The 12,298-nt window shown below is 43.4% G+C and overlaps 1 protein-coding gene across 1 annotated transcript; it reads right to left on the bottom strand.

Moving 5' to 3' along the window:
* Positions 1 to 1,632: 1,632 nt before the first annotated feature.
* Positions 1,633 to 11,160, bottom strand: slc3a2b (solute carrier family 3 member 2b). Its single transcript, XM_084915052.1, has 8 exons — positions 10,750 to 11,160; positions 7,932 to 8,122; positions 7,500 to 7,673; positions 7,218 to 7,315; positions 6,870 to 7,012; positions 5,910 to 6,225; positions 5,671 to 5,730; positions 1,633 to 2,639 (listed from the first exon to the last, which is right to left on the bottom strand). Exons 1-8 carry the CDS (start codon positions 11,058 to 11,060, stop codon positions 2,289 to 2,291), a joined length of 1,644 nt encoding a protein of 547 aa, XP_084771178.1. The 5' UTR covers positions 11,061 to 11,160; the 3' UTR covers positions 1,633 to 2,288.
* Between the last annotated feature and the right edge of the window lie 1,138 nt (positions 11,161 to 12,298).

Here is a 12,298-nt window from a genome sequence, read left to right as displayed (position 1 = left end):
GCTCTCACCAACAGTCTTCATCTTCAAACTAGGACCTCACCAACAGCCTGCATCTTCAAACTAGGACCTCACCAACAGCCTGCATCTTCAAACTAGGCCCTCACCAACAGCCTGCATCTTCAAACTAGGCCCTCACCAACAGTCTCCTCCTTCAAACTAGGACCTCACAAACAGCCTGCATCTTCAAACTAGGCTCTCACCAACAGTCTTCATCTTCAAACTAGGACCTCACCAACAGCCTGCATCTTCAAACTAGGCCCTCACCAACAGCCTGCATCTTCAAACTAGGCCCTCACCAACAGCCTGCATCTTCAAACTAGGCCCTCACCAACAATCTCCTCCTTCAAACTAGGCCCTCACCAACAGCCTGCATCTTCAAACTAGGACCTCACCAACAGCCTGCATCTTCAAACTAGGCCCTCACCAACAGCCTGCATCTTCAATCTAGGCCCTCACCAACAGTCTCCTCCTTCAAACTAGGCCCTCACAAACAGCCTGCATCTTCAAACTAGGACCTCACCAACAGTCTCCTCCTTCAAACTAGGACCTCACAAACAGCCTGCATCTTCAAACTAGGACCTCACCAACAGTCTCCTCCTTCAAACTAGGCCCTCACCAACAGTCTGCATCTTCAAACTAGGCCCTCACCAAAAGTCTCCTCCTTCAAACTAGGACCTCACCAACAGTCTGCATCTTCAAACTAGGACCTCACCAAGCCAGCCTTCTGATATTGTGGAATCTTTGTCTGTCCTGAATGAATCCATTCTGACCCCTCTCAATTATCTTAGGTAGTATTTCTTTGTTTCTCTTGGCTAAGATTTTACAAAGTATTTTCAAATCCGCATTAAGCAGACTAATGGGTCTCCCGTTTTCACATTTATTGTGTGGTTCAGGAGCAGAGTGACTAATGCTCCTCTCAGGGACTGTGGTATGGTGCCCTTTTGAAAGGACTCTGTAAACATTTTTAAAATTGGAGTCAACACTTTAAACACCTTGGCATTTAACCCATACTGAGTCTTGACATTTATTTTTTTCTTATTATTTTACTTGTTTCTGGTATGTGGAGTCTCCATATTGTTTCCATGAAAACCGTTAATGAAAAGGTCTGTGTAATACAGATCGAGTTTTCAGAATGAGCAGTTTAGACTCGAAAATGTTGAGCAATGAAACAAACCACACCCCTTCATGCGTTTACAATAATTGTGATATATGTCAGTTACAGTAAATATTCATTTAGAAAGCTAAAAACAGACAGAGAAGTTCCTCCTTCTATCACATTCTTCCATATATGCCAATCTGTTTCACCCTCCAGAGGGTCCCTGAGGATTGACACTTTTCTTCACTCTTCTTCTGTCACCTGTTACTAGGCAAACTCAAATGCAATTAGAAGCTAAATGTGTCCCAGGCCTTTGGCCTAGAATGAATACTATCATGTATGTTTGTAAGCGTGCATGCTTAAACCTTCTGTTGCTCTAGGTCACTTACACCATGGATCCCCTGGACATCGCGCCAGACGAAGCTTAAGACCTTTAAATAGACCGAGCATCACTCTATATAAGCCTGCATGTGACTTTAATGGTTTAACTGGAGACGAGGAACTTAAAACTACAAAAACTGACAGACTCTCATGGATGCTGTGCTTTTTTTTCATTTTTATTTTTCATGTTTTCTTAGAATTCACAATACAGAAAGGAAAAGTGACGTGTCATATAAGACATAACCCAATACATCCAAGAAGAAGAAATGACATCATACATCAGAGCACTTTGAAGCATTTGCTACTAACCAGTAAACTTGACCTTGTTGAGACATGATTTAGGGAGGTCACTAAACTGAACACAATACCACATCTTTGCCCATAATTGGCCACATTTATTCTAACTGTTGCTGGTTAAGTAACACAGTTCTGAATCCGTTTGCAGTATCATAGATGATGAGCACAGATCACTGAAGTATATTTCTGCATGTTTATTCTGGATGAATGTAAGACATCAGATTCTGGGAAGTGTCAAATATATAAGCATGCTTCAATATTAGCGTATTTGTTAGCAAGACAAGTTAAAAACAGGCAACTACCAGGACATTTTACAAAGCCTTTTTGTTCAGCTTCTGAGAGCATTTATATTATTTTCACATGAAATAATATCATTAGTCGTTATCACTAAGTCACTGAATCTGAAATGATGTGTTGTATGTAATTAGACAACAATATTTCCCCTCACCTCACCATGATGTCAATCTTTCTGAATCAGACTTTCATCAACATCTAATCTCTGCTAGTATCTTTTCTATCCTGTGTAGGGAAACTTAAGTAGCGCAGCTTCCCCGGGGCCAAGCCGCAGGTTTGTAAGATCCACGCTGCTGTCGGCAGGCATTGTGCTGCTGTTGGTGCTGAGAACAACCACAGCCTTCGGGGGCAGCACTGTGTGGCTCAGCTGCAGCACCGCTGACTCCTCTGCAGCCCAGTTGAAGGCGGCGAGGTAACGCTCGTTCTGATCCCACACCCGCAGGTAAGCCAGGGAGGAGGAGGAGTTAAAAAGGAGGATGAAGTCTCCAAACAGCAGGGAACGCTCTTTACCCCGCAGCTCACTCACAGTGCTGAAAAACCTGCGACAGGTCAGGCGCTCAGCCCGCTCCTCCTGCACAGAGAGAGCACACAATCACTATGTGATATTAACTGTTATCGGTAGGCTGCTAGGTTACAATACTCCTGCTCGAACAACTACAGCCAATAACAGCAAACCTGCAGAAGAGCAGAGAAGGTGTTCATAATCACATCTGCTCAAAAGATGGATGTGGTCACCATGACTACCATCTGCCATTGGTTTTGGCTATGACTTGTGAAGCCACAGTCATTTGGATGCCATGTTGTTGGGTTGTTTGAGTCACAGGTTATGATATTTAGCCTACATGATGGAGTGCTAAGTTATCATCTGATGCACACATGCACACAGATACAATACAATACAATTTTATTTATATAGCACATTTAAAAAACCACAGGTATGCCAAAGTGCTTCACAGAACGAGTTAGAGCAATAATAAATACAAATACAAAACACAAAATACAAATAAAATATACTAACAGGCGGGTGACATAACTAACCAATAATACACCAGGCATAGTAGGCACAACCCGAAAGGCTGAAGGTTAAAACATTATAAATATTAATAAAGCGAAAAAGATAACTTACAGTACACCAGAAATGCGGGCTCTAGGAGGCGGGGAAAGCAAGGCTAAACAAATACGTTTTTAATCGAGTAATAGACTCAAACCTGCCAGTTCCAGTTAAGAGACGCGCAGCCCCATTTGGAACGAGCTGCAGTTTGTGAACAAGGGCAGAATGGAGACCAGTGTAAAGGGAATTACAGTAATCTAATCTTGATGTAACAAAGGCATGGATAAGTTTCTCCAGGTCCTTACGTGGTAAGTAGGGCTTGGCCTTAGAGATTAGACATAGTTGATTGAAACTCGATTTAACTACAGAGGACACATGTTTGTCCAACTTGAAGGAACTGTCCAAGACAACACCCAGGTTCCTCACAGTGTCAGAAAGGGAGTCAGCAAAGGGCCCAAAAATACCAATTAGTTCAGCCCGAGAGGAGGGAGTATCAAAGATTACAATTTCAGTCTTCTTATCATTTAGAATGAGGGAATTGCTCAGTAGCCAGACTTTAACTTCATTCATACAATCGGAGAAGTGTTGCAACGACGACGTGACATCCTCAGCTAGTTCAAAATAGATTTGAATGTCATCCGCATAAAAGTGAAAAGAAATATTGTATTTATCAAAGATTCGGCCCAAGGGTAACAAGTATAAAGAGAACAGCATGGGACCCAGCACAGACCCCTGGGGGACACTAGAGGTAACAGGAGCAATGGAGGAGGAGTAGGTACCCATGGTGACAGAAAAGGACCTTTCTGAGAGATAGGATTTAAACCAGCTAAGGGCACTGCCCGTGATGCCCACCTTAAGCCTCATTAAAAGGACATTATGGTCCATCAAATCAAAAGCAGAGGACAAATCAAGCAAAATTAACACCAAAGGCGCCCTGAGTCAGCAATTGAGAGAAGATCATTAAAGACTCCCAGTAATGCAGTTTCCGTGCTATGGCGTGGCTTAAACCCCGACTGAAAATTTTCCCCGATATTATTTGCATCCAAATAAGTTTGAAGTTGGGAATGAACAATCTTCTCTAGGATTTTAGACAGAAACGGGAGTTTGGAAATGGGTCTAAAGTTAGCGAGGTCATTCTGATCAAGGGAGCTCTTTTTGAGTATAGGTTGCACTACAGCGTGTTTATAACAGTGACAGGTTAATTAATGATAAAATACAGGGCCCGATAATGTTAAACCCATCTTTAATAATGCGAGATGGAAGGATGTCATGAGCAGCGTTTGAGTTTTTTAGGTGATCAATTATACCCTTAAGAGTAGGGAGTGAAACTGGATCAAACTGATTGAGGTTAGTAGAGCATCGTAATGCTGGGGCCTGACTCATCACAGGGGGGTGTGAGACTCTTAGAGATAAGATTCTGCCTGTAAAATGAGTTAAAAAAATTTCCACAAAGGGCTAAGGAAGCCAATCTAGGCGTTTCAGGACAAGGATTGGACAATGAGTTAAAAGTCTTAAATAAAATACGTGGGTTGTGACTATTATCCGCAATGACACCCGACAGAAAAGCCGCTTTAGCCAACTTAGCAGATTTCTGAAATTCCAGGCGGGTCCTGCGAAGGATATCAAAAGACACCTGGAGCCTATCTTTTTTTCACCGTCTCTCAGCTTGGCAGCAAAGCGCGTAAAGAGTCATTTAGCCACGGCTGAGAGTATCTCCTAAATTCCACCACGGGTCCGATCCATGGAAGTATGACCCGTAAGTATAGGGTGGCCGGAGACTTAGAAGAGTAAGCCGGTCATAAGTTAGCAATGCAGAGCCACCTGAATAGCACATTAGCAGAAAGGTAAGAAGCAGCAGAGAGCAGTGGAGACGGCCTGCCGAACACACTGGCGCCATCTCAATGCCAAGACTCAATGACAAGATAGCATGAAACTAGAATTTCCCTTCTAGGATGGATGGAAAGAATTCCCTGGATTCAATAAGACGTGACACTAAAGTCTAAAGACACCAGCAAAGTGGTTTCTGAGATCACAGACGAGAGAGCTGAGCATCGTTTGTCCAGTTTTACTTCTGTCTGAAGCGTGGGTCAAGGCCTCCTCTCTGAATGGCTAATTATACAGTAACTAAATCAAACTTACCCCCCAGTGATAAATGTTAATAAACTGTTTGTTTATGCAGGCTGAATTCACATTCAAACAGGGACCAAGCTTTAGTAGGTTATACTGATACTGTCACTACCACACAGGGTCGACTGTATTACCAGCATGTGTATTACTATGGAATTTTATTCAAAACACGCTCCACCCACACAATCAAGTCAAATAACACACCTCTGCAGTATGGTACTGAGAGTTTGTTTGTTTTATCCCTATTATATATTCTGTATTTATATATGTGTATGCATGGTATATTTATGCTCATATCCTTACTCTCATTCCCCTTTATTTAGTATTTCAACTCAGTAACATGCAACTTCTGTCGATGCTGTGCTACTGGAAACTGACTTTCCCACCCGAGGGATTAATGAAGTTTCATCTAATCTAATCTTACCTGCAGAGTCCCATTCAGCTCCTCATTGGAGTCCCAAAGCATCTTGGGAAACTTGGTGTCCTTTCGTGGAAATAATAAAATCTTAATATCACAACAAATACAAGTAATAGTACAATATGTATTCATATGTATTCATGCTTTGTGCTTCTCTGTAACTACAATGAGGCTAAAGTAAAGAACATAAGCTTATTAAAATACTGAAGTACGTTCCTGAGAGTTTACTGTACAGATGTCCTCACCTCGTCCATCAGACCTATCTCATCTCCGTAGCTGAAGATGGGTGTCCCGGGCAATGTCAGCAGCAGTAACTGATGCAGTTTAACTAGAGCTGGGCCCACCAGTGAAGCCATGTGACCCTCGAGCCGCCCCCCCAGATTCCAGGCGAGATTCATCCCACTCTGGGACGAATACAAGTGCTGGATAGAGCGAGCGAGCTCCGTGACATCCGTGTCACGTGAATGAAGGACCCGGGAGATCAGGAGGTCAACACCCGTGGAAGAGAGGAGGGTGGACACATCTTCAGCAGAGGAGCGGTCTGTGACGCCAATCAAGACTCTGAAAATCACATGCGCAGAAGGTTCAGTTTACGTAATCCAGAGATTAACTGATGTTAATGCAGGATTTTTAGTTTCTCAGGTAGACCTAATAAACACAGAATAAAAATGATCTGGTCCTAAAGCAGATCTATGTAGTAGGGCCTCAGTAGGGTCTCCCAGGGCAAGAGTGATTCAGAAAACCCCTGTGAAGGAGAAAGCAAGGTTCACCCTGGTGGGACAAGGTTACAGTCCCAGGCAGTAACAGCAGGTCAGAATACACAGGCTCTGTCAGCCACAGAAAAACTGTACTGTATGTAAATGTTCTGCAATATTTGAGTGTGAGAAAATCATCGAGCGTATTAACCAAAACAAAAGAGTACTTTTCTGGACCAAGGGGAACTTTCATGTGCAGGTGTTTGCCACATGAAGTGTTGGGCTGTTGTATCTGCTATGTTGGAATAACAACCCAACGGCTTCGTAAAGTAAAGGGACACTTGCATAGTAAACATTTTTACAAACTTCAAATGTAATTTAAGTGACAAGACACAGAAACACAGACGTGGGTAAAGCTGGTGGTTTCCTGGTGTTGCTGCCATCTCCTGCTTCTGCTTCATGAAATCTCTGATAGTACTCGGTGACATCCAGGCACACTGTTTTCCTCACCTGCTGTTGGGATGCTTGTCCGTCCTGTTCTGCACGATGGCTCGGATGTCGTTCCAAAGAGACGGCACCACTGTGGCCACGTGCTCCACCCCTGACAGCTGGATGCCATCCACGCCTTCGTTCAGCCAGAACACCAGAGCAGACTGAGGCACACAGACACACTCGTCATTTCTGTTACCCACCTGATGACTTCTTTTAATGAATAATATCTTGCACTGGATTCAGCTAAAAATGTTTTTAATGTTAATATTGGAATCAATAATGACTTTACTGCCGCGGACTGAGATTTCTGGCACATTTAGCTGAACAGCAGTCAGCAGCATGTGTGTGACATCAGTGAGCACTCACCTTCAGTCTCTCTGCTACAATTGTCACACTGCTGTTGGAGAACCAGGGCCCGGATGAGCCCAGGTAGTTTGGAGTCAAATCCAGAACCACAAAAATACCTGCACAGGTGAGAGGAGCAAATGTACTACAGTAAGTACATGTGTACTTTGGTGTTGTTCTTCATATACTTGAGTTGATCTCTTTGAGTTTTTCAGAGCATTGATATGGGACTCCCACTGATATGGGACATAAAACATAGAACATCATGAGACTGCTGTTTCTGTAGAAGGCTCTCTCCCTGACCCTTTTTATGAGCAGCCTGGATGAAACCCTTAAACTGGTCCAGGTTTCCAGCCTCGGGGGAAATCTCCTCAAAGCTCAGGTTCACAGCTTCATCCGAAGGCGCTACGTGGATCGGCCCGACCACCAGCCCTTTGACTTTCAGCTGAGCCAAACTGTTGACCTTTTGTTCCAGGCCTGAGGTGGAAACACACACAATGAGGAGGAGCAATAGTTTACTGTTGTGATGTTTCTTTGTGGTGACTCTTTTATACTTTAGCAGCTGCTGACTTTGTGTTTGCCTGATTTTACATCTGATTGTGTTTAGAAAACACAGCAAACGGTCAGATAACTGAGCAGGGAGTTACAGACAGAGCATGTTGGATGTTACACATTTATTGGAGAATGATGCAAAGATGATATTTATGTATGATCTCTATCTATGTTTGGACTCACCTTTCAGGTTGTGGGTGTCGGTGAAAGCCTGGATGTTTCCAATCTGGTACAGAGGGCCATCATTCCACCAGTTGGTGTTGGGCAGATCTTTGCAGCGAGGGGCCTGCAGGATGATGAGGACGGCCCCCACCAGCATCCCCAACCAGCCGAGCCAGAACACCACCAACAGCGCCCAGCGGGTCCTCACCCAGCTGAGAAACAGGAAAAGGCTGGATTATCAATGAGCCGAGGCTCTGCGTCCTGCAGGTACCCAAACGTGATTCTCTGGACGACTGAAGTGAATCTGGAAACGCACCATGGCTATGAATGCTGAAATGTTTGTGTTTCCTTTGTGACACCTTCGACAATTTTCACATCTTGGCCAAAAGACCCAGAACATGTAAAGGTCAAAGTGTTCAAATATGTGAGACAAATCTGCTAAAGCCCACGTCTGTTGATATTGTTGCCATGTAAACTTATCAGACAGCTGTGGGCACTGTTTCATCTCAGGGATGGGGGTGGCTGTAGCTCAGGTGGCAGAGCAGATCAGCCACTAACCAGAAGGTCGGTGGTTTGATCCCAGGCTGCTCCAGTCTGCATGCCAAATATCCTTGGGCAAGATACTAACCCCATGTTGCTCTCCGATGCATCCATCGGAGTGTGAATGTGTATGAATGTTAGATACTCAGCACTTAAACTTAGAAGAAGTGCTTGTGTAAACGGGTGTGATTGGGTGAATGAATTAGTTGTATAAAGCGCTTTGAGTGCTCAGACAGTAGAAAAGCGCTATATAAGAACCAGTCCGTTTATCCCAACAAATGCCTCGTACTTATTTTTCTGAACATTTAACTTTTAACATTTAACCCTTTTAACTTCTTCCTAAGATTTGATCAAATGTCAAGAATACTACATTTAAAGTAAAGTACTGTAATAACTACTGTGTTAAATGTTTCATATTTTCACATTCTTACACCTCTTCTTGATTTCTCTTAACTTTATCTCCAAACCTGAGCTTTCCCTCTGCTGTCAACCGAAGACAGAAATCTTTACGTTCTTTACACTCCGGTACTGCCTCCTGTCTTTTTGTCAGTGCCACTGTCTCCAAATATTATATGACAGCTGGTCTCACTGCCGTCATCCCTGACACTATATGAATCAGAAAACAGAGGAGCATAGAGTGACACAGCATGAGTCAAACAGAAAAATCTCTGTAGTTTACTTTGCTTGTCACGGTTTGAGAGCCTGCACATTGTTGTTACAGAAAAACTAAAATGTTGTGCACTGAACTGAGATTTTAAACCAGGATTATAATAATGGTGTTGCTATGGCAATGATATTGTGATACAACATTTTTATATTGCATAAAAATGTATAGAGGTATCATCATGTACAACAGCATCGGAGCATACTAATTAACACAGAAGAACTAAAGAACTGTGAAAGGTGAAAAAACGAAGCATTTCTCTGATATTTATTTCCACAAATCTCGCGTCCTTTTTAGTACAATTAACTCCTTTCAGTTTTTGTGGTTAAGAATGCAACAATTAAACATCTTTGCTTTTGTTGCTGTCCTTGGTAGATTTGAACCTGTGTCCCTCCCTCCTCTTATTAAAACTGTAAGACAAGACAGGGACTGATTTTAACCCTCAGGAAAAATGTGTAGTCTCCAGCTGGCTGCGTTCGCTTTGGTCACTACCATATTGCTGCGGTCACAGGGTTAATGGCAGTGATGGCCTACAGATGCTGGCAGCTACCTCTCTGCATTGAATCATATCTGTTATTAGCCTGTCTTTCTTCCACAGCTTGTCTTTATCCTGTCTTCCTTCTCTCACCCCAACCGGTCGCAGCAGATGGCCCCGCCCCTCCCTGAGCCTGGTTCTGCTGGAGGTTTCTTCCTGTTCAAAGGGAGTTTTTCCTTCCCACTGTCACCAAAGTGCTTGCTCATAGGGGGCTGCTGCACTGAGGTACAGTTTTTACTCTGTTTCTGGTTTAGTATCATGCCAACCGTAGCATGTACAAAGCTCTGAGTTGAACCCCACTGAAACTGACTAAGGTCGATGCTAGAAGATCATCAAATATGGAGGAGTTGAGAGATTAACCAAGGAAGGGTGGGCGACGGTCTGTGATTGCTCAGGCGACATGTGCAAATGACTGCAAGATATTCAGCTGACTGTTAGCATCAGGGGAGCTAATCGTTTTAGTTTCTGTGTGCAAAGCAAAAATAATCTAAGCAGTCAAAATGAAACTAGGTTTGGAGAGTAACATACACTCCATTGAAGATGGCATCTTATTCAGGCTTATTTCCAAGAGACACTGCTCAACTGTATACTGCATCTATTACAGCAGAAAAGCCTGCCTGCAGACCAGACTAATTCAAACATCTCATACACCACCTGATTAAAAATATGAAAAAGAAGCAGTCCAGCAGTCGGCCTCCTTAGTTCCCAGATGTTTCTGGAGATGGGAATGGTACATTTTTGAGATGTGCAGCTATTTTTAAGTATTGTGTTTTTATTTGAATGTGAGATGGGGTTCAAACGTGTTTTGGAATCTGGATTAAAAATCATGGTGTAAAAAACCGACATTATAATAAAAGCTGTTATCATTGCCAAACAGTGTTGAACTGTAGGCGATCTCAGACTTGCCTTCTTCACTTCTATCAAACCACCAACGTTTACCTGCGTATCCAAACACAGAAACAGGCTCAGCAGTACTGTACGCGTCAAAGGTTTACTGCATACATGAGATACATGCTGGTGTCAGCTCATGCAGAAATAAATAAATAAAAGGAACGACAGAGCCTCGCCCTGCAGGGGGGTGCACAGTGTGTCCTCCTCACCCCGGGGTGCCCGCCACTCTCATCAGCTCCTCCTTGTTCAGCCCAGTGAATTTCACCTCCTCCTCCTCGTCGGGGATCTTCAGCTTCACCAAGCCATTCTTCTCCGCCGTCGTCGGTGCCTCCTGCCCGCTGGCAGAGGGTGTGTCGGCGGTCTGGTCTCCTCCCGTCATCGGCTGCTTCTCCTGCTCCTCCTGGTCCAGATCTGCCTCGCTCACATCGGCCTCCGTGGCATCAGCATCCACCTGAGCGGGACCCGCCTCGTCCTTGTGCTCAGCATCCTTCATCTCTACGTTGGTCTCCTCCGTGTTCATGTCGGCCTAGTCCCGTTACTGATGGAAGAGCTGCAGACGCGCTTCAGTCAGTCAGTCAGTCTGTGCGACGTTCACAGACAGTGGGACAGATGAACATCGAAACTGTCCCAATTATTTGAACCAATACGTGTTTCATTGGCGTTCAACTGTCCCAGCACACAGACCATTTAAAGTGACCCTCTGTAAGCCAACTGGGCCAGCTCACAGAAAGGTGAATATGGTGAATGGAGCGGCTATAATGTAGCGCATTTCTATTATAGCCCGCTGCCGCTCAAAGCGCTTTAACACGACTCGTCCATGAAGCACTTTTATTCTACGCGTAGGTGCTTTCTGTCTAACAGGCAGTTACTGAATGTGATGCCCCAAAAGCTTTAGCATTCAGACTGGAGGTGGAACCACCTGACAATCAGCAGATGACCTGCTCTGATGACAGCCACTCTGAAACTACAGCATAAACAAAATATGTTCAAAATACAAAACAAACAAAAATATAAACATCAGTTTTGGTTTTTAGGATCATTTTCTTGTTTTCGTTTCCAGAAAATGATTTCTGTAGTCTGGTTTCTCCTACCAATGCTTGAACAGAGATTTCCGAGCGCACCTGAATGTAACATCAAATAGGATTGGGCCAGTTTTACATACGTCAGTTGTAGAAATTGTTGAATAAATAAATAAATAAATAAATAAATAAATAAATAAATAGGAGAGCTGCGTGAAGTTGCAGCTTGCAGTGTTGTGTTGCTTGAAAGCATCTCTCTGTCTGTCTGTCAGGGGAGACGATAACTGTGGCCTGATGGTGACAGCTGAAAGGACTGACAGCATCACATCGCTCTCCTTTTTTGTTTTATTAAATGTATTTATTTTTTGGATTACTACTGCTACTCTTTTATTCCCCCTGTCACTGTAACAATCAGAATTATTGTCTGAAGGCCGAAAAAAGACCAGAACAGATTTATTTTCCCAAGCAGACTAATACAGCTTTTGCTATACTGGTCCACTTGACTGTCATATTTTATTATTATTATTGTAAATGTATGAATTTATTCATTTTTTCATTTTGAGGTATTACAATCAGAACCCGACAGGACCAGGGGACAGGAAAGAAAGAAAGGAGGGGGAAGAAAACCAGAGGAAACTCTGATCAGCTGCTGAGAAAAAGCATCAGTAACACATCCGTCTTCACTTTTACTTAAGTAAAGAAGTTGAATCAGTACTTTAGCTTTCACCAGAGTATTTTT

Source organism: Perissodus microlepis, chromosome 19 (genome assembly GCF_051167445.1).
Source record: "Perissodus microlepis isolate ML-2025 ecotype Zambia chromosome 19, ASM5116744v1, whole genome shotgun sequence".
Taxonomy (NCBI): Eukaryota; Metazoa; Chordata; class Actinopteri; order Cichliformes; family Cichlidae; genus Perissodus; species Perissodus microlepis.
Note: the sequence above shows the minus strand (reverse complement) of the source record. Positions and strands in the feature narration are given on the sequence as shown.

Bases quoted from the DNA above. Each gene is read 5' to 3' on its own strand.
- slc3a2b (XM_084915052.1), bottom strand. From the start codon at position 11,060: ATGAACACGGAGGAGACCAACGTAGAGATGAAGGATGCTGAGCACAAG. The intron at 8,123-10,749 runs GTGAGGAGGACA...CCTGTTTCTCAG, and splicing joins AGAGTGGCGGGCACCCCGGG to CTGGGTGAGGACCCGCTGGG. The intron at 6,226-6,869 runs GTGAGGAAAACA...TGTGATTTTCAG, and splicing joins GACAAGCATCCCAACAGCAG to AGTCTTGATTGGCGTCACAG.